Genomic DNA, 20719 nt, shown 5'->3' on the forward strand with positions numbered 1-20719 from the left:
CTCAACCCTTTGGGCGGGTGAAGCCGACGGCGGCCGGGGCGGGTCAGCTACCCCGATCCCGCAGCCGACATTTCGACCTGAGTGAGACACGGGTCAGGACCAGGGCATATTTCCTCGTCCAGACTGAAGCCCCGGAATGAAAAGAGGCCTGGAACTCACCCTTAGGAGATCCTAATCCCGAGGGCTAGGGGCGTGGTCCCGAGGCTCCGGCTCACTTGGGCTGAAGTAAGCCACTGGAGACCGGGCCTTGTCCAGCTCGTCTCCCAAACTAGAGGTTCAAGTTGGGGGGCCAGGGCTTCGCCTCAAACGCTGCCAAGGGAGAGACTTCACTTTGGGGTGGGTGGGATGTCCGACACCTGCATTAAAAAAAAAAAAAAAAAAAAACATTTGCAGCATGTCCCAGCGTGGGTCACCTTCCTGGCAGGTCCGACCACCCTGGAGGTCAGGGGGTTAGCCAGACCTCTAGCAGTGACTCAGAAATGGGTCAGGGGCCGGTCACTGTAGGAGAGGCAAAGTCTTTGACCAGGGAGGTCCAAGCGGAGGGCGGGGCTTGTGTAGATGGATTTAGTTTCTGTGGGAACTGAAAGGCAAGCTTCCTCTACCTACTAGCATCCTGTTTCCTCCACCTGCAGGATCTGGAGAATGAATTGAAACCAAACTCAAGAACGAGAGAGAGAAGTCCAGTTGGTGGTGTAGGTGTATAATCTAGCCCTTGGGAGGGTGAAGCAGGTAGACCATGACGACGTCCAGTCCAGCCTCCTAGGCTTCACTGGGAAACCTTGTGTCAAAAAACAAGCAAACAAAACAATAAACAGGGCATGAGGGCCTGCTGGAGAATTAGCTTAGCAGTTAAGGGCACTTGCTTTTGCAGAGAACCTGAGCTGGGTTCCCAGCGCCCAACGATCTTTAACTGTGATTCCAGGGGATCTGTCGCCCTCTTCTGGTAACCAGGAGCACTGCGCACAGACACACATGCAGGGAAAACACCAAAGCACATAAAATGAAACTGTCTTTTGTAAAAAAAAAAAAAAAAGGGGGGGGGAGGGTGAAGAAGACTCTTCCAGGAACATTCTATGCACAGAGACATAGCCCTGGCTCTCCCTTGCCACTGCCAGGTGATATGGACTGTGACATCTTCCTTTCTGCTTAACATGTATCTGAACTTGCTTGAGTTGGCTTCTGTCAATCACTAAAACTCCTCTCTACACCATTAAGTGAAGACATGGTGACTGGCAAGTTTGACTTGGTGCTTGAACCCCGGGCTGGCTCTCTTAGAAACTATTAGGGCCCTGTACCCCATGGCTCCCATAACCACCAGGCCCTGTTTCCTTACCTGAAAGAACCCTGATCCTGGCAAAGGTCCAATCTATCCCCAAGTCTCTTGCCACTAAGTTGAATGCCTGACCCTACATTTCCCAGGTCACCTGCTGTTGGCCTCTTCTCCTCAAGGGCCTGTAGTCTCCTCAGATCCTCCCTTCTTCATCCAGTCAGATCTCCTCTAAGAAGACACTGTCTTTATCCCATAGGCTCCTTGGCTCCCTCCATCTGTTCTTTGACCCGACCACTACACTTACGCATGCCTCCAAATGCTTGTCATCTTGCAAACTGCTGCCTCCATTTTTCACTGTTCATGCCTAACCCAGCCATGTACTATCCTAACCATCTATATCCTGCAGACAGACCTAAGAAGGCAGAGGGAACCCATGATGACACAACTATCTCAACTTGAGATGGATGGGTGGATGCCCCTGTAGAGTAGAATGACCCACAGTGACACAGTGGTCCTCGCCCATGATGGATAGGCACTCCCCAAACATACTCCCCTGGCCTGCTGATACGTACAGTTGTCTTTTGGTCTTTATCTTCTGATTCTACTTTGTCTCAGATATGGTCAGCTCCTTGAGTTAGCTTTCCCTAGGGAAAAAAAAAGCATACCCATAATACATAATATGATAGACCCCAAACCTGCCCATCTACACCCACCCTCCTTCCAGAGAAACGCCCCTCCCACCTACCTATCCACTTCCCACTGCTCCCTATCAGTTCCCCCGCCACACCCAGTCATTTCCTGTCCTTCAAAACCCTTGCCATCAGGATCAAACCTCAAATTTACACCTTAAAAAATATCTCTTGATGAAGTTGCCACCCTTTTTACCCTAAGAAAATTTCTCTAAAGCAGCAGTCCTCAACCTGTGGGTCGAAAAACAAAACAAAACAAACAAACAAACAAACAAAAAGATAAGGGGCTTGTGAGCTGGTTCAGTAGGTAAAAATGCTTGCCAACAAGACTTATAACCTGAGTTTGATCCCCAGGACCTACATGATAGAAGTAGAGAGCTGAGCTGATTCCTGCCAGTTGTCCTCTGACCTCTACATGTGCACTGTGGCTCACTACACACACACATAAATACATGTAGTAAAAATAAACTTTAAATATTACACACACACACAACCCTGATAAGACAGGCTGGGATGATGGTACACTCCTTTACTCAAGCATATGAGAGTCAGAGGCAAGTGGATCTCTATGAGTTTGAGGACATCTTTATCTACATCAGAAATTCCAGGCTACCCAGGACTACAAAATGAGATTCCCTCTCAAAACAATAACAACAAAAACAAACAAACAAAAAAAACCACATTGATAAGAACAGAGAATTTAAATGCTGGGGTTTTTATTTTTTTAAGTGTACTAGTTAATGCATTAAGGAAGGAAAACACATACTTCCTCTTGGATTAGTTTGACCAAGAGTAAACTCAAATTTGAATTCTCTACTTCTCTTCCTGTGTCTTCCATCTGTCCCTAAAAAAGGCTTTGCTCTGTATTTATTTTAGAACACAGAAAGTGTCAATCACATGGGGAAGGAATGAGGTGCTCTTTACTAAAATTGTAAAGAGTTTTTACAAGGAAGAAACATTACTATTCCCAACTAGCCCAGAATAGTAAACAAAAACTGCAAACAAATGCTATCAACCTATATCCACACAATATTTACAACATTTATATTAGATACTTATACTATAAGGTTGCTTTGAACTGTTGACTGTTTTCAGCAAATGTTTACAACACGTACATTACTCTGGGTCAGAGGCATGGAAGAATGATTTAAGATTAAAGCTATGCCCTAGCTTAGTCAGTAAAAGCTGACTGCATGGGAAATCTGAGGCATATAAGGCTGTTCGTTATAATCATTCTTTAAAGGCAGGATACACACACACACACACACACTTTGGTTTTTTTTTCGAGACAGGGTTTCTCTGTGTAGCTTTGGAGCCTTTCCTGGAACTCACTCTGTAGCCCAGGCTGGCCTCAAACTCATAGAGATCCACCTGCCTCTGCCTCCCCAGTGCTGGAATTAAAGGCATGTGCCACCACTGCCTGGCCAAAGGCAGGTTATATATTAACAGGGCTTTTAATCCTAGCATTTAGGAGACAGAGGCAGGCAGATCTCTGTGAGTTCTAGGTCAGACAGGGCTACATAGTAAGACCCTGTCTCAAAACAAAAAAAGTAAGGAGTTCTCAGAAGGATAGCAGGTTAAGTCTCAAGTGCTCTTAGGTGGTGGTACATGCCTTTAATCCCAGAACTCAGGCAGCAGAGGCAGGCGGAGATCCAGGCCAGTCTGATCTGCAGGTGAGTTTCAGGAGAGCCAGAAATACACAGAGAAACCCTGTCTCAAAGAAAACAAAAACAAACTAACAGACAAAAAACCCCAACACCGGGCTGGAGAAATGGCTTAGAGGTTAAGAGTACTGACTGCTCTTCCAGAGGTCCTAAGTTCAATTCCCAGCAACTACATGGTGGCACACAACCACCTGTAATAAGGTCTGGTGCCCTCTTCTGGTCATACATGCTGTATACATAATAAATAAATAAATCTTTTAAAAAAAAAAAAAAACCCCAACACCAACAAAACAAAAAGGAGGGCTGGGGGGTTGGAGAGATGGCTCAGTGTTTAAGAGCACTGGCTGCTCTTCCAGAGGACCCGGGTTCAGTTCTCAGTACCCACATGGCAGCACACAACTGTCTGTAACTCTAGTTCCAGGGGATCAGATAACCTTCAAACATACCCACAGGCAAAACACCAATATGCATGCATTAAATAAAAATAAATCACTTTTAAAAACAGGGGGGAAAAGCCTTAAGTGATCTCAAGGCATATTATTAACTTTACTTTAAGGTCCAACCAAAGTTCAGCTTCTTTGAATACAAGAGATATTTTCCAAAAATTGTATTACTACGAAGTTTTTTATTGTGTGTGCCATGGCATGTGTGTAGAGGTCAGAGGAGAGCCGTCAGTGCTCCCACTGTGTGGGTTCTGGGGATCAAACTCAAGTTATTAGGCTTGGTGGCAAGTGCCTTGATCCACTAAGCCATCTTGCCAGCTCACAGGATGTATTTTGTACTTACTGGTGGGTGAATCACATGATGGCATTTGTAGCTTGGAAGGCAGTGCCAGCAGCAGTGTGGAGACACGCTGAAGGTGGAGCCGGGCTGGAGAAGGAGGCACAGCTAAAGAGCCGAGTCTGTCTCAGCAGCCTCCTCTCGCCTCTGCCCTGCTGGCCCTCGAGAGCTGGCACACTGATTCTGCACTCAGTCACACCGTCGTCCCTTCCTTCCCTTGGATGATGCTTACAATAGTTCTCAGAGCCTAACCATCCCTGAAGACCCAAGACTGTTCCAGCCTGCCCTCCCGCTTAGGGCCACCAGACCGAAGGCCTCCTGGACAGACACCTCTAGCCACAGGGAGCTTAGCCTGGGCATGTCCACACTGTAGCCTCTTTTACAGTCTCTTCCACAGTTTCCTGCTCTACCAAACAGAAGGGCTGTGTACAGACCTTCAACCTCACGTTCCTTCGCGTCCCTGTCTACTTTCTCTCTGCTCTGACCTGCCTGTCCTGTGACCCCAGCGTCCTTCCCTTCCTTCTAGACTCCCTAGCACCTGCCTCAGCCCCATGTTTATTTGTGTTAGAGTCACCTTTTTATTTTTGAGAGGGGTGTAAAGGAACTCCAGGGCCTTACACACATAGAAAAATCACTCTACTACAAAGGTCCATTCCCGGGCCTTGGTTTGTTTCTTTTTCTTTTTTTTTTTTGGTGGGGGCAGGGTCTTACTATGTAGCCCAGGCTAGTCCTAAACTAATGATTCCCCCTACCTCCGTTCCCTGAGTGTTGGGTTTACAGATAGGCACCACTGCCACGCTGAGCACTGTTCTTTTCTAACATAAACAAAAACCACTCTTCCCACAACTGGTGGAAATAAGCAAACAGGTGATTATCTGCTACAATTTTCCTCAGGAGGTAAAGCCAGATCTTCAGCATGGCCTACATTCAACTCTCTTTGATGGGCTCATCTGGCAAATGTTTACTGAGCATCCGTGTGTGTTCAGCAGGAGGGACAGAGTGACCAAGTCCCGGGGAAGCCCCACAGAGGGACAGGGAGAGACAGAAGAGGAGACACAGATGGACACAGAAATGTTCTTTCAGGAAGAGAATGCTTATGGCAGTGTTAGAGGTATTTTTTTTTTTTTTAAGTCCACCAGGCTGACAAAGATGCCGAGAACCACTGGCGCAGAATCCATTATGGGTAGATGGTTGTCATAATGAAATCCATGACTTTGTACACTGAAGTTTAATAAAAACAAGTAAAAAGAAGGAGGAGGGGAAGGAGGAGGAGGAGGAGGAGGAGGAGGAGAAGAAGAAGAAGAAGGAGAAAAAGAAGGACTGCTTGCTAGGCGCACGCAGGGTGCAGACTTGCAATCCCAGCTGTTCAAGAAGCAGAACCAGGAAGACTCTGAGTTGAAGCCCTCGCTAGGCTACAGAGGGTCCCGAGCAGCTTACGGAGACCCGACGTACACACAAAGGCAAATAAGGTAATTGGGGTAGGTGCTTGCCTGGCTCACTCTCCAGTACCAACCACAATAGGAAAAAAGGCTGATTGAAAAAAGAGCATCTCATGCCAGGCGGTATGCTGGGCAGTGGAAGCTCATCATGCATGCCCAACCATAAGAAAGAGTGCCTTTATGCTTACACATACTTACACATATTACTCGTTTGTGCATGTGTGTGTAACACATACAGAGAACATTGTGTGCAGATTAGAGGAACGAGTCTCTCACCCAGAATACTGCTGTGGTGGGGGAGGGGCTCACTTTGTACTTATATTACAGTATTTGATAATGAGAGGACACCTGTCTTGGGAAACAAGTTGGCAGTCATCGGGAATCTGCCATTATCTCCTGGGGATGGATGTTGGGTAACCAAGTCATGCTCCTGCCTTTCCTGAAGAGGTGACAGGTCGATGCCCTTGGGGTCAGAACACACCTCTACTTCAAGCACTCACCTTTCAGCCCGGTGGGTCACTGGGGCCCCACTCATCTCTGAGATTTTTGTCGCACACTGAAGTTAGGAGTTAAGTAACCGGAGTCAGGATAGGAGGTCCTCGACACCTCTTGAGCCTTTCCCAGCAGGGGTGGACCCCTCGAAGTGACCCCCCCTGTGGCTCTACTGGTTCCTGCTGGGCAGGAGTAGCTGCCAGAAGAACTTGGCGAGTGCAGCCCACCCCGGTGGAGGACGCCCCGCCCCATCAGCGGCGGGCCCCGCCTTCAGCTTCAAAGCCTACTTAGCGCTGGAAGAGCCTCCCAAACTGGTCTTCCGCTGGACCCCAGAAGGCGAACTAGCCCAGGAGACCACGACCTGACCTGAGTTCCACTCAGTGCTCCCGGATCTCCCAACAGACCCCAGCCCCGCCTGCTGTCTCTAAAATCCGAGACCTGTGCCACAACCGACTCAGGTACCAATCTTCCCACGCCCCCAGCCCCCCGGGCTGAGAACTCCCCAACTGGTGGGTGAAGAGGGTTGGCTCCAGGCTAAAGTTGCCCTCCTCCACCCCATTTGCCGGCTTCACCGCATTCTTCCTCCACAGCTCAGCCCGCCATGGCCCAGTTCCTGATGGTCACGGTAACCCTCGGTTGCATCAGCCTCCTCTACCTGCTCCCGGGCACGCAGTCTGGCGGCCCGAGCAGGGGATTGAAGCTTTCCAGACCCAGGTGAGTGAGTACCAGGTGTGGACCAGCCTCCTCGTGGGGACATAAGTTTTCTAGAGTTCGTCTCCCAGATCAAGGGCCACCTTCCCGGCTTCAGTGTTGCCCGAGAAAGGCAAGAAAGGGGACTTTTCCTTCCTTTGCTTCTCTCTGCTTGGGCTAGTTAGTCCCACCCTACACACACACACACACACACACACACACACACACACACACAGGAGAGAGAGAGAGAGAGAGAGAGAGAGAGAGAGAGAGAGAGAGAGAGAGAGAGAGAGAGAGAGAGAGAGATAGATGCGGGTGGGTGGGATAGCCTCTTAGACTAAAGGGCTGTTGGAGCCAAGGAGACCGGAGGCATTCTGGGGAAGAACCCAGGGAGGTCTTTCTGAATTCTAAGAGCAGTGGCCCTCAGAGCCTACTGCTTTGGAGACCTTTGCCCTGAGCGGCTGCTAATGGTACATGTGACTTGGGCTATGGAGATGGCCAAGCTGCCAGTAAGCTCAGAAGGGTAATGGGCTTCCTCTCCGAAGTCTTCAGGTCGGAGACAGGGGGTCAGGCTTTGGGCTTCCCCTGGTCCTAGGCCAGGCTTTTAGGGAAGCTGTGGGCTTCCCCTGCCAGGGCCTTCAGACTGTGTAGAGAAGTAGGTGGGATTAGGGACCTTTGGGAGGCTCTGCCCGGCCACCGGGCTCACAGCTTCCTCCCGCTTCCACAGAGAATCCCCAGCAAAGATTCCTTCCAGTGGCCTGCAGCCTGGACACTCTTCACTCCGGCCTGTAGTTTGGAAGCCTCATCACGCCCCCCAGCCACAGGGAAGGGGCAACCCGACCCTTGCTATGGTTCATCTGCTTCAAGGTGCTGGCTCACGACACCCAGGTCCCCAGCGACACTTGGAACCTCGAAGACCCCACGCCCAGCTTCTGCGGGTGGGCTGTGTCCTGGGCACGTGCCAAGTGCAGAATCTCAGTCACCGCTTGTGGCAGCTGGTCCGGCCAGCTGGCCGGCGAGACTCGGCTCCCGTGGATCCCAGCAGCCCCCACAGTTATGGCTGAGGTGGGTCCTGAATGGTCCACCTGGAGTGCTGTACTCTAATCCCAGAGCTGCAGCCGAGCTCCACAGCCTGGCCCGGGTCTCTGGAGCTCCTGCTGGCAGCGATTCCTCATGGCTTTGGATACTGTAAACCTAAACCTATGAGGATACGTGGATCTAGACCGCTGCACCATCGGGGGCCTGTGCCTCCCAGAACTGTGCGCACTCGGGGAACAGATGCTTGGCCGGAGTGGTGACAGTATCTCAAGCCACAGAGAACTTGAAAGGAGGAGTGTGTCTAAAGAAATAGAGCAAAAGCTAGAGTCTTAAACATAGCCCCTCCCACAACCAAGCAGGAGAAAGGCTAGAGCGGCCCCTTTGACCCCACCCCCTTGGGAATTAAAGCCTAGCTGTGAGCTAAAGCTGTGGCCACTCTCTTGTACCGTTTGCTCTTCTGTGACTGACCTGGAATGGTGACTTTTCCTTGTTCCTATCCTGAGGCAGGAGGGGCAGAAGGAGGAGCTATAGGCTGTGGTCCCTAGGACCAGCGTCAGGAAAGCAGAGACCTTCCAAGGGGCTGTTGCCAACCTGGAGCCCAGGCCACGGTGGTGACTGGAGACTCCTGGGACATTCTGGGATAAAGTACAGCAGAGACAACCCTTCTTATCCTCAGGCCAGGGCAGGGGGATAAGACAAAAGCGTCCCATCTCAAAAGGGCTTGGTATGATCTACCCCTGAGCAAGAGGTGGTGGCACACACCTGCACTCTCAGCACTGAGAAGACTGAGGCAGGAGGATGACAAGTTTATGACCAGCTTAGGCTGTATAGCAAGCCCCTGTTTCAAAAACCCAATCATCAACGACAACAAAACTACCCCAAATTAGAAAAACAAAACAAACAAGACCCAAACCTATCTCAGGAAAGCTGGAGGCATTTAAACAAAGTTGTCTCCACATCCTACCCACCCCTGGTCCCGTGGGGACACCCAGCAGGATCAGGAGTAGGGACAGTGGAGTCTGACAGGCTTATTCCTTTGTTCCCAGCCAAGAGTCCAAGAACGGGAGATGGACCGCAAATGGCAATCAAGAGGAGAACCAAACTGACCCAGAATCACAAGTTCAAGACCAGCCTTGGCTACAAAGACTCTGTTAAAAACAAACAAAAAAAAAAAAGTGGGGGCGGGCATCAGTCATAACCTGGAACTAGGTACTTGGTACAGGGTTTTTGCTCACGTTGTTTCGCCCAAACCTTGCAATTGTCCGGTCAGAACACAGGGTTCCAAAAGAGTTGTTCCTTGGCAACTACTCACAGCACTTGCCTGTGCTTCCCAGCACCCCGCTCGATGCCTCCCTGGTAGGAGCACTTCATGACTCCAGAACTATAGGTAGCCACGCAGAGCTCAGCAACATGCTCCAGTGACTACAATTTTCGTGCTCAGAGTCAGGCCTACCTTTTAAGTGACCAGAGATGATCCCCAGTTAGGAGCATCCTAAAAATACCCCTCTAGATCCCCCTATCCCTGTGCTCACTCAGGGTTTGTATAATTCAGGTAACTCGTCTTCCTTCCAAGATAAGCCCCGTGGGCACAGCTTAGCTCGGTCCCTGCTCTGCTAGAATAGAGACCTCCGTGCATAGAGAGGCCGGAACTGTAATAGGAGGTGGTGTGCTGAGGAGCCTCGCAAGACAGGAAAGGCAGGCTGCCTGGAAGAAACCAGCAAAGTCCAGGATAGGTCAGGGTACAGCAAGGGCTGTAGGATTTAGAAGTGTCAAGTCTCTGTGCTCACGGAAGGTATGGGCTGCTATGGTTAACCAACAGCAGCGGGCAGGCGTGTGAATGGGGACTAGAGAGGCCCCTGATGCCAACCCCTGAATGGTGTGTCCTGTGTCCACTGAAAGGTAATGGTAAAGGTAGGTGGGCAGTGAAGACAAACCATGAGGTCTGGAGTAAAGGTGAGGAGTCAAAACAAGCTGAGGCCCGACAGAAACTGGGTCTTCTAGACCCAAATTTGCCAAGACCCTCCTCGGTACCCTGGGTCCTAGGCAAGGTCCAACCTTGAACTTCTCCTGAGTCTTCAGCACAAGACGCCTCCTCTTCCGGGAGCACCTCCTGTCGCCCCCATACCTCTCTTCACTGGTACTTTGCATCTTTCCAGCATGGACACCCAGACCTCTTGCAGGTTGACCTCTAGAATCCCAGGCGTGGCCAAGGCTCCTGAGCCTCAGAACTTTGCCGTGAAGGGGGAGGACCACTGGCATCTTGTGCAGCGTCAGGAGGTTGCCAGTCATGACCCTTGTATCTGGTGTGGTGCCAACCTCACACTGCGCTTGGCTACACTTGATTACCTCCTGGTGCCCCCATGCAGAGGTTCAGTGGCAGGACAGCTCTCCCCCAACGCACCCCCACGGCCACTTTCTGGCTGTTTTCACACTTAAAAGTCTTACTCTCCTCAAGAACCTATCCAGGCACCAGGACCTGCCCTTGATCTCTTTGAAGGTCACGGCTCTAGCTTTCTCCAAGGAACCCTTGCCTGGCCAATGTTCACTGAGCATGGAGCACACAGGACACGCCGGAGAGTTCAGCCTCCCAGGGCCGACTTTCACTGGAGAGAGAGAGAAACACACACCAAAAAGGCAGTTAAGAAAAGGTTCCTTGCAGTTTACCTTGTAAGCAGTGCCGGGGTTGCTGGTGGCCCAGCACAGCTGCATAGGGCACCCATTGAATGTAGAATCAACTCAATTAGCTTCTAACCTAAGACTCTCACCTTCACGGCACCTAGATGTCAGCTGCCCTGTTCCCTGCTCCAGGCTTGTCATGGCCCAGGCAAATTGTTTTTGTCTGCTGGATCCTCTTTATAAGAGTATCCAAGACCAGTGGTGATGCACGTCTTTGATCCCAGCACTCGGGAGGCAAAGGCAGGCGGATCTCTGTGAGTTCGAGACCAGCCTGGTCTACAGAGCGAGTTCCAGGACAGACTCCAAAGCTACACAGAGAAACCCTGTCTTGAAACAAACAAACAAACAAACAAACAAAGAGTGTCCAAGTGTTTTAAATCCTGGTCCATGTGAGCCCGTTCCCCAGAAGTCCACCACCCTTCTTTGCCAGACCTCAGACAGCCCACCACTGCAAAACAAAATCCCCAAATCAGCCCGTGGAGAGGCCTCTCTTCCACCCTGATAGCTGGCCACCTGCCTGCCTCCAGCAAGAATCCAGTGACGCGGTCTCCCAAGAGCCCTCCTATTCCTGATGTCTCAGCGACTTCCGACTTGGACCACTGCAACCCTTAGTGGTAAATTTCCATCAGTCTCCATTACATTCAATCTCACTCCCCTTTTGTGGCAGCCTTAAATAAAGTCTTATCATTTTAACAAGTCTGATCTCTTCCTCCCTTGCCCCCCATTTTTTGCAGTAGTGGGGTTGAACCTTGGTTCTAGGCCTTGATACATGCTCCTAATCACTTAGCTGCATCCACAGCCTACACTGATTTCTTCTCACCTATAATTTATAGATGCTCTTCAACAGGTTTTTCTTCCTGGGATAAGATATGGGGAATCGCCGGGCAGTGGTGGCACACACCTTTATTCCCAGCACTCAGGAGGCAGAGGCAGGCGGATCTCTGTGAGTTCAAGGCCAGCCTGCTCTACAGAGTGAGTTCCAGGACAGGCACCAAAGCTACACAGAGAAACCCTGTCTCGAAAAGAAAAAAAAAAAATAAAGATGTGGGGAATCACATGCTTTAGAGTAAGGCTCAGAACTGCAAGCCTTATCAGAAGGAGATGCCTGCAGGCATGGAGGTGTTTAAAGCTGGGGTGGTGGTGGTGAGGGGGGACCCTGCAGGTGTCAGTGTAGGCAGTGGTCTGCAAAGAGATAAGAATGACAATACAGTTCAGATTGACTTTGTCAACCTGGATCAGACTTTGGGGAGTCTAATGCCAGGCAGTTCACTGTCAGCAGATTTAAAACACAGGACATAGCCGGGCGGTGGTGGCGCACGCCTTTAATCCCAGCACTCGGGAGGCAGAGGCAGGCGGATCTCTGTGAGTTCGAGGCCAGCCTGGGCTACCAAGTGAGTTCCAGGAAAGGCAAAGCTACACGGAGAAACCCTGTCTCGAAAACCAAAAAAAAAAAAAAAAAAAAAAAAACAGGACAATTTGGAAAAAGGTTTCCAGGCAACAATCATCCATCCAATCAGTCCAATTCCAGGTGCACAATAAAGCTGAAGGTGTGACTACATAGAAAGTCTTTTTTTTTACAGAGTACATGTGACCATGAGGGTGGGCTCCATGGCTAAAAGACCTAGAATCTAGGGTAGTTTCTGACCCATAGCATAGAGGTCAGCAGGATATAAAGTACATGTGACATCTCCCCTAAGGATGGGTAACGGTCTAGGGAGGGAAGAGTCTGGAATAACCATCCTGGGAAATTAGGGTGAGGTGTTCTGCCACAGATAACAAAAAGGTCACCAGGTTATTAACAAAATCCACTCTCAGCTTTCTGGATGGAATGAAGGTATTTGATTTTTATCTCCTCCATTGAGATAAATGATTAACATTCCTGGTTCTCTTAGTGCTTCTCTGTGAGTACAAGGACCACTGTGTGCCCAACATCTGCTCCCTCCTAATTTTTTTTTTTAAAGAAAAAAATAGTGGCTGTAAAAGAGGACAAGGTTGAATACATTGCCTCTACAGCTACCCTAATTAATACAGGTAAGCATAAGAGAATTATAAGAATAGCTAACAGTGGATGAGGGAAGATGAAAGCCATCCTCAATTCAACCATCTATGATTAATTTCTTCTACTATTTTTGCTGTGAGCAAAATGGGTGTAATATGACCTAGTCCACATAATTTTTTATTTTTTGAGACAGGGTTTCTTTGTGTAGCTTTGCGCCTTTCCTGGAACTCATTTTGTAGACCAGGCTGGCCTCGAACTCACAGAGATCTGCCTGCCTCTGCCTCCCGAGTGCTGGGATTAAAGGCGTGTGCCACTGCCACCTGGCTCATTTGGCTCCTTGATTTTTTTTTTAAGCAAGGAAATTGAGCTGAAGAAGTACACTAGGCCTTTTCCCCCACTTTTGTGTCTATCTCCATTTCCATGTCTGTCTCCAAACCACGCATGTCCCATCCATTCCAACTGTTAACTAGACTCCATTCTCAAGGACCTCATTCCAAATGTTTCCTTCCACCACATCCTTTCCATGATCACAATCCTTTTGCAGTATTTCTTTTTCCTCTCATTAGCTCCCTTTCCATTCTCACTGCATCTTAATCCTTCATGTGCTAATTTTTATAGGAGGTCAGTTAATGTTGAGCTTTAATCCTTAATTCCTTAGGGATGCTCATTTTGGGTAAAGAAGTACAAACAGGGGTTCCGAAGCTACCCATCATGACTAGAAGACTCTGATGCTTCCTTAAGTCCATCCAATAACCTGTCATTCAAATTTAAATAAATAGCAGAGTCAGTTAAAACATTCAATGGCTGAGAAGCATCTAATAAAAGCTGATTGATTATGGCAAGTTTAGAGGGTTGAGCTGTATAACCCAGAGTGAATACAATCTTGTGTGTGTGTGTGTGTGTGTGTACCATGTGAATATTGTATATAAAACATAAGCTCCTTGACCTTTTGAAGAGCCATTAAAAACAATCTCTATAGGATTTTTAGATGTAATTTTAGGCAATAATCAGGGAGTATCTTCAAAAATTATTTGTTTTAAGATTTATTCATTTTAAGCCGGGCGGTGGTGGTGCATGCCTTTAATCCCAGCACTCGGGAGGCAGAGGCAGGTGGATCTCTGTGAGTTCGAGGCCAGCCTGGGCTACCAAGTGAGTTCCAGGAAAGGCGCAAAGCTACAAAGAGAAACCCTGTCTCGAAAAACCAAAAAAAAAAAAAAAAAAAGATTTATTCATTTTTTTAATACACATTGGTTTTTGCCTGCTGTGTGAGGGTGTCAGATCCTCTGGAATTGGAGTTACAGACAGTTGTGAACAGCCATGTGGGTGCTGGGAATTGAACCTGGATCCTTTGAATGAACAGGCAGTGCTCTTAACCACTGAGCCATCCATTCCAGCTGCTCAAAATTCTTTAAAAGGGAATATTTCAGATAATTATCTATAGATCCCAAGTAATATGTCAATTTGAACTGCCAACTATTAACAGTGCGGAACAAATAGTTTACCAGAAAAATAATCATTAGAGGCTCTTTATCAGTAAGAGGTTATTTCTATGAGCTGCTGGTTTAGCAACCACATTATTTAATAAGCTAATAACCTGCTCTGTTTCAGGTGTTACATTTTTATGGAATGTAAGGGCGAGTCTCCAGACAGCAACTTAAAGAGCAGAGCCAGATCCTCAGCAGTGAGAAACAGATAATTATGAATTATGAATTTTGCTCTTTCAGTTTATTTACTATGAAAATTAAGCATTAATTAGACAATGTAATGAGTGACTAATACCCCTGGAAATTTAAGCAGCATTGGCTTAGTGCTCTATGTCCTAGTTGTGGTTGTTTTTGTTCTAGAAGTTAGGCTTGTTTTGATTTTTTTTTTCTCCCATGAAGGGGTCATTGATACTGAGTTATTCCTGCTATTAGGGAAAAATAAGAAAAAAAATTTCTATGAAGGGACATTTAACTTGAGTTATTCCCACTGTGAGGGAAAACCAAAGGGGGTGGGGAATTAAACAACTCTCTCTTTTTAAAATAATTCACAGAGACTTTGTTATCCTCCTTTACACGGGCTCTCTTTACTTTAGTTCCTATGCCTATAAAGTTGCAGAGTTGTAGCTCTGAATGTTTGGTTCCTTTGGACTTTTTTTTTTTTCTTTTTTTGTTGGTTTTTCGAGACAGGGTTTCTCTGTGTAGCTTTGCGCCTTTCCTGGAACTCACTCTGTAGCCCAGGCTGGCCTCGAACTCACAGAGATCCGCCTGGCTCTGCCTCCTGAGTGCTGGGATTAAAGGCGTGCGCCACCGCTGCCTGGCAACAAATAGTTTAATAATTATACAAAACACTTTGTCTTGGAAGACTGAGTGAGAAGAGCCCTTATTTTGTTCCACCCTCTCATTTTAAGGTTGAGACCCCTTTTCAGTGAGAGGACTGCGCTTCCCCAACCCTCAATTTCTACAGAAAGGAAAGTTTTCTTACCTTCTCCAATGTTTTTGGTGCCAGTTGGGGGGTGGGGTGGCCTGCAGGTGTCAATGCGGGCAGTGGTTGGAGAAGAGATAGGAATGAAAACCAGGTTCGGATTGACTTGGTCAGGAGGTTCACTGTCAGCAGATTTAAAACACAGGACAATTGGGGAAAAGGTTTCCAGGCAACAATCATCCATCCAATCAGTCCAATTCCAGGTGCACAATAAAGCTGAAGGTGTGACTACATAGAAAGTCTTTTTTTTTACAGAGTACATGTGACCATGAGGGTGGGCTCCATGGCTATAAGACCTAGAATCTAAGGTAGTTTCTGACCCACATCATAGAGGTCAGCAGGATATAAAGAACATGTGACATCTCCCCTAAGGATGGGTAACGGTCTAGGATAATCATTCTGGAATTTGGGTGAGGTCTGCCTCTATAGCAAAAGGTGGGTGAGGTGTGTCTCCACAGATAACAAAAGGGTCACCAGGTCATTAAAAGAATCCACTCTCAGCTTTCCAGATGGGACACAGGTATTTGATTTTTATCTCCTCCATTGAGGAGACACCCCTGCATCATTAACATTCCTGGTTCTTAGTACAAGGACCTCTGTGCCCACAACAAGGGGGAATCAGAGGTCTGGCTACAGAGTCTATCCGAGGAATCAGTCACTCTAGGACAGAGGAGGCGGGAACGAAGGTAAAGGGGGCTGGACTGGGGGGTGGGGTTCTGCTTCTGTGCTGATATATTAACTTGCTGAGGCCAGGGGGAGGGTGGATGGTCACTCATTACCAAATGTCAAGTCCAAGGAGATAGGTATTATCCGGTCAGTTACATAACTTGTGAGCCTATAAAAGGCACCCTGGCCTCGGATCTCACCTACCTGCGAGCTTTGCCGTCTGATCGCCGCTCCCTCTCAGGATGAAGGTGGATGTGGTAAGTACCTGACGATCATACAGGAGCGGCTTCCCCAAGCCCTCAGTGGAAGAGGTCTTCTTCAGTTGGTTCATGCAGGCCCTGCTCGTCAAGGTCACAGAGCTAACTTCTTCCTCTTATATCCAGCTGGGGTAGGGGTGGGAAGCCCCCCCACCTCCGGCCTCCCCGTGGAGTCAGGTCTCCTACAATTACCTTCCATCTGCAAGGGTATCAAGCAGGTGGGAGCTGCTGGCTCTTTTTTTTTTTTTTTTTTTTTTTTTTTTTTTTTTTTTGGTTTTTCGAGACAGGGTTTCTCTGTGTAGCTTTGCGCCTTTCCTGGAGCTCACTTGGTAGCCCAGGCTGGCCTCGAACTCACAGAGATCCGCCTGCCTCTGCCTCCCGAGTGCTGGGATTAAAGGCGTGCGCCACCAACGCCCGGCTTGAGCTGCTGGCTCTTAACTAGTATCTTCTCTGGAAGTAGGTAGGCATGAGCTGACACTGGCCGGCCGGGCTGCCATGCACATGGGATGAGGTGTTTTAGTACCTACCCTCTTGGGGATGCAATGTTCTTTATGAGCCCGGCTAGTGGTGAATTGGGTCAAACTCCTATCCAACCAGGGCCCAGACCCTTCCCTGGTCTATCGACCTGATGTGGACCCAGAGTTGGCCCAAAGCAAGGACAACTTCCGAAACTACACCGTGAGTGAACCCACGTTAACAACCCTGACTTTCTCTGCCCGGTCTCTGGTCCAGCCCTGTGGGGAGCAGCCCTTCCTCTTCCCACAGTTCTAAGGGGGCTTTTGGGGAAGCTCCATTCCGCCTTATACCTGTGGGGCCTCTCCTGCGGGAGGGGAGGCCACGGCTCCCAGTGTGCTGGGCCAATTTGGCACATAGCCTGCGCTGGTTGTCTGGTTTGCAGGCTGGCCCGTTGCTGGATCGCGTCTTTACCACCTACAAGCTCATGCACACACACCAGACGGTGGACTTCGTCAGCAGAAAGGTAAAGGTTCCCTGCTCCTAGCGCAGACTCCGAGGGTGGGAGCCTCCTTGCCTGGGGCCCAATGTACCCACGGAGGGACCCTGCTCTGTAGCCCCCTCTTGGAACACGGCGAATTTCTCCCTTCTCACCAGCATATCCAGTATGGAGGCTTCTCGTACAAGAAAATGACAGTCATGGAGGCCGTGAACATGCTAGATGATCTGGTGGATGAATCGGACCCGGATGTCGATTTCCCCAACTCCTTTCATGCATTCCAGACAGCGGAGGGCATCCGGAAAGCCCACCCAGACAAAGGTGTGCCCTACAGCTGAGGTGGGAGAGGGGCCGACATTGCCCTAGCAGGCGACCCGACCCGACCCGACCCGAGAGGCTTGGTCCTCTCCCGCAGGCTCCACCTTGAGGGAAACAGACACCCCCGGGCTCCTTGCTTTCAGCCCCAAGCCTGCTCTGCCTGCCTTTCTCCCTGCATTTGTCGCCTTTCCACAGACTGGTTCCACTTGGTCGGACTTCTGCACGATCTGGGGAAGGTCCTGGCTCTGTGGGGGGAACCTCAGGTAGGTGAAGGCCAGGTGCGGGGGGTGGGGCAGCTTCATTCAGCTTGGGGCACTACGAGAGGGAGCGGACCGGCTGACCCCTCCTCACCCACCCACTGCTGCCTGTCCTCTCCTAGTGGGCCGTTGTTGGAGACACTTTTCCCGTGGGCTGCCGGCCCCAGGCCTCTGTGGTATTCTGTGACTCGACTTTCCAGGACAATCCTGACCTTCAGGACCCTCGATACAGGTTAGTTCGAAATAGCACCCCACCTGACCTCAATATACGACCACAGGTCGTCCTTCCCCTGGACCCGCTCAGTCCTGCTCATCCTCATCTCTTGGTCATCGCAGCACAGAACTTGGCATGTACCAGCCCCACTGTGGACTTGAGAATGTCCTTATGTCCTGGGGCCATGACGGTGAGCACAGCCAGAGAGACGGGCAAGGAGACCGTGTGGGGGTGGTGGTTAGGGCTGCCCCTCTGGGCACCTGTCTGTGACGCCCCCTTCTCCTGCAGAGTACCTTTACCAGATGATGAAGTTCAACAAGTTCTCCCTACCCTCCGAGGTAGGTGTGGGGAGGGCCCCGATCGGGAGCCTAGCCCCGGTCTGGCCAGTCTGGCAGATCTGAGCATGCTGGGTGTGGCATCATCCACAGGCCTTCTACATGATCCGATTCCACTCCTTCTATCCGTGGCACACGGGTGGTGACTACCGACAGCTGTGCAGCCAGCAGGACCTGGATATGCTGCCCTGGGTGCAAGAGTTCAAGTACATAGCTCCTCGAGGGGTGTGGGCAGCGAAGGGGGATTGGGGCTCCAGAAGGATCTTTCCTGGTGCTCATTGTTCCTCCCCATGTCGGCAGCAAATTTGACCTCTACACCAAGAGCCCTGAGCTACCGGACGTGGACAGCCTGCGGCCCTACTATCAAGGGCTGATTGACAAGTACTGCCCCGGCATCCTGAGCTGGTGAATGGTTCCCAATGTCTTCCCACCGCTGAAACTGCACCTAGGCTGGACACCGCCAGGCACCGTAACAGCCCGCTCCAGCCTTGCTCAGAGCCCCGTACACCTGTCTACAGTCCCTACCCATTGTGGGTGAGGTCACTTGGGCCAGGTATCAATAAAGATTGAAAGAGTTGCCGGGCGGTGGTGGCGCACACCTTTAATCCCAGCACTCAGGAGGCAGAGGCAGGAGGATCTCTGTGAGTTTGAGGCCAGCCTGGTCTACAGAGCGAGTTCCAGGACAGAAAGGGCAACAGAGAGACCCTGTCTTGAAACAAAACAAAATAAACAAAAAAAAAAAAAAATGAAAGAAAAGCGTCTAAATAAAACAACATAAATTGATAGGTTGATTGCCCAGGCTACACCTATAGGTGCCCATGCCGGACTCCCCAGTGCCTTTGGTGTGCCTAAAATGCAGCTCCATCTGGGCTTGCCAGTGACCATCGTGTCTTTTCTCGGTCATAGATTCATCCCTCACTGTGACACACAACCAGAAGATGTCTCTTTCAGTTCAAAGGTTTCCCTTATTCCTCTAGAAGTCGTCTCTGGAGAAAATGAGTCTTTGGACTTAGGGAACTCCCTTCTGCAAGGCTTCTCTGGTTGGCTTCCCCAATGTAGCTAACATTTCCCTGCACTTCTTGTTAACTGGTGAGTGAATCTGGGGGATTAACCAGATTCATGGGGATCAGATTATTCTCAGGAGTCCAGAACTGAAGAACAGGAGGACCATAGCACTCACCTCTGATGGTGGAAGCCTTCCTTATCTCTCTGTTGGAACACTTCAGCGTAGAAACTCCCTCCCAGGTGTCCTGGTAGAGCTGTGTGCAAAGGAAGGAGAGTAAACACTTTCCTTTAGTTAATAAGCCAATGAGCTGGTTCCTCAGCATCCTCCCAAGATGGCCTATTTGTGTTTAAGAGTATACAGTTACCTGTGGTGGTGGTGGTGGTGGTGGTGCACGCCTTTAATCCCAACACTCGGGAGGCAGAGGCAGGCGGATCTCTAAGTTTGAGGCCAGCCTGGTCTACAGAGCAAGTTCCAGGACAGTCAGGACTACACAGAGAAACCCTGTCTTGAAAAAAGGATCAATATAAGCTTTCAGTATTTTGGGTATGCTTCAGCTCCTTGATGGTCCTATCTTTGGAGGCAGAGAGAAGCTCCTGGTTCCTTTATAGGTCAAGAGTCTCTGGCAAATATGTTGCCATTTAGTGTGACAAGACACCCAAGCTAGGCCTAGCCCACAGGATTATAGCTCCAACACTCAAGAAGCTGAGAAAGAAGGAACTTGAGTTCCAGGTTGGCTTGAGCTATAAAGCTAGACTTTCTTTCTTTCTTTTTTTTAATGCTGAATGCCGTTTATTGAAGGAGGGAAGAGATCTTAAATACAGGCTTACAGCACAATGGGAGAACCCCGGAGGGCAGAAGTTCCCTACCAATGTTTTACAATCTTGCATCTAAAAGCTAGACTTTCTTAAACAAACAAAAATCAATCAGAACGCAAAATCAGTGGTGGTCGGGATGCGGCACAGTGGGAAAATGCCTGTCTCCTACGTATGAGGTCCTGGGTTCGGTTCCCAACACTTCCCAACACCAAGAGAGAGACCAGTGGCCAGCTGGACAGCCTGCCTTCTTTCTTTCTTTCTTTCTTTCTTTCTTTCTTTCTTTCTTTCTTTCTTTCTTTCTTTCTTTCTTTCTTTCTTTCTTTCTTTCTTCCTTCCTTCCTTCCTTCCTTCCTTCCTTCCTTCCTTCCTTCCCTTCTTCCTCTCCCCCTCCATCCCTTCTTCCCTCTCCTTCCTTCTTTTTTCTTATATTGCTGGGAACTGAACCCAGAGCCTCGTGGACTCTAACACGGAGCTATACCCCTCAGTTTTTGTACCCTAATAACAAACTATCTGAAAAAGAGAAAACAACTAGGCAAGGCAATGCATGCCCGTAATCTCAGCAGTCAGGAAACAGGCGAGATATCCACTCCACCTCCCCACCCTGCCCCAGACAGGGTTTCTCTGTCTGTGAAACATTCCTGGATGCCCTGGAATCTGCTTTGTAGACCAGGCTGGCCTTGAACTCACGGAGATCTG

General features: G+C 49.3%; 2 protein-coding genes and 1 long non-coding RNA gene across 4 annotated transcripts; all 3 read left to right on the plus strand.

Annotated features, from left to right (window-relative positions):
• Positions 1–85: 85 nt before the first annotated feature.
• On the plus strand, positions 86–840 carry LOC121824521 (uncharacterized). The gene is made up of 2 exons (XR_006066449.2): positions 86–225; positions 633–840. It is a non-coding gene; the product is annotated as an uncharacterized LOC121824521 (long non-coding RNA).
• Positions 841–6410: 5570 nt separating this feature from the next.
• On the plus strand, positions 6411–11424 carry Adm2 (adrenomedullin 2). Of its 2 annotated transcripts, XM_076556545.1 has the most exons (4): positions 6411–6792; positions 6925–7048; positions 7752–8089; positions 9109–11424. In XM_076556545.1, the coding sequence occupies exons 2-3, from the start codon at positions 6936–6938 to the stop codon at positions 8086–8088; spliced, it is 450 nt and encodes a 149-aa protein (XP_076412660.1). In that variant the 5' UTR covers positions 6411–6792; positions 6925–6935; the 3' UTR covers position 8089; positions 9109–11424. The 2 variants fall into 2 exon arrangements, with proteins under 2 accessions (XP_076412660.1, XP_042121391.1); XM_042265457.2 differs by lacking the exon at positions 9109–11424 and having other exon boundaries at positions 6412–6792; positions 7752–8487.
• A 4552-nt stretch (positions 11425–15976) lies between these two features.
• On the plus strand, positions 15977–18781 carry Miox (myo-inositol oxygenase). The gene is made up of 10 exons (XM_006976155.4): positions 15977–16126; positions 16724–16804; positions 17025–17105; positions 17237–17399; positions 17592–17659; positions 17776–17885; positions 17990–18057; positions 18156–18205; positions 18296–18408; positions 18503–18781. Exons 1-10 carry the CDS (start codon positions 16112–16114, stop codon positions 18609–18611), a joined length of 858 nt encoding a protein of 285 aa, XP_006976217.1. The 5' UTR covers positions 15977–16111; the 3' UTR covers positions 18612–18781.
• The last annotated feature ends 1938 nt before the right edge of the window (positions 18782–20719 follow it).

Source organism: Peromyscus maniculatus, chromosome 20, assembly GCF_049852395.1.
Source record: "Peromyscus maniculatus bairdii isolate BWxNUB_F1_BW_parent chromosome 20, HU_Pman_BW_mat_3.1, whole genome shotgun sequence".
In the NCBI taxonomy this organism is placed as follows: domain Eukaryota; kingdom Metazoa; phylum Chordata; class Mammalia; order Rodentia; family Cricetidae; genus Peromyscus; species Peromyscus maniculatus.

Excerpts from the sequence above, each read along its gene's own strand:
- Adm2 (XM_076556545.1), top strand. The coding sequence starts at position 6,936 with ATGGCCCAGTTCCTGATGGTCACGGTAACCCTCGGTTGCATCAGCCTC. Across the intron at positions 7,049-7,751 it reads TTGAAGCTTTCCAGACCCAG|AGAATCCCCAGCAAAGATTC; the intron begins GTGAGTGAGTAC and ends CCGCTTCCACAG.
- Miox (XM_006976155.4), top strand. Across the intron at positions 17,106-17,236 it reads TGGACTTCGTCAGCAGAAAG|CATATCCAGTATGGAGGCTT; the intron begins GTAAAGGTTCCC and ends CCTTCTCACCAG. Across the intron at positions 17,400-17,591 it reads GAAAGCCCACCCAGACAAAG|ACTGGTTCCACTTGGTCGGA; the intron begins GTGTGCCCTACA and ends GCCTTTCCACAG.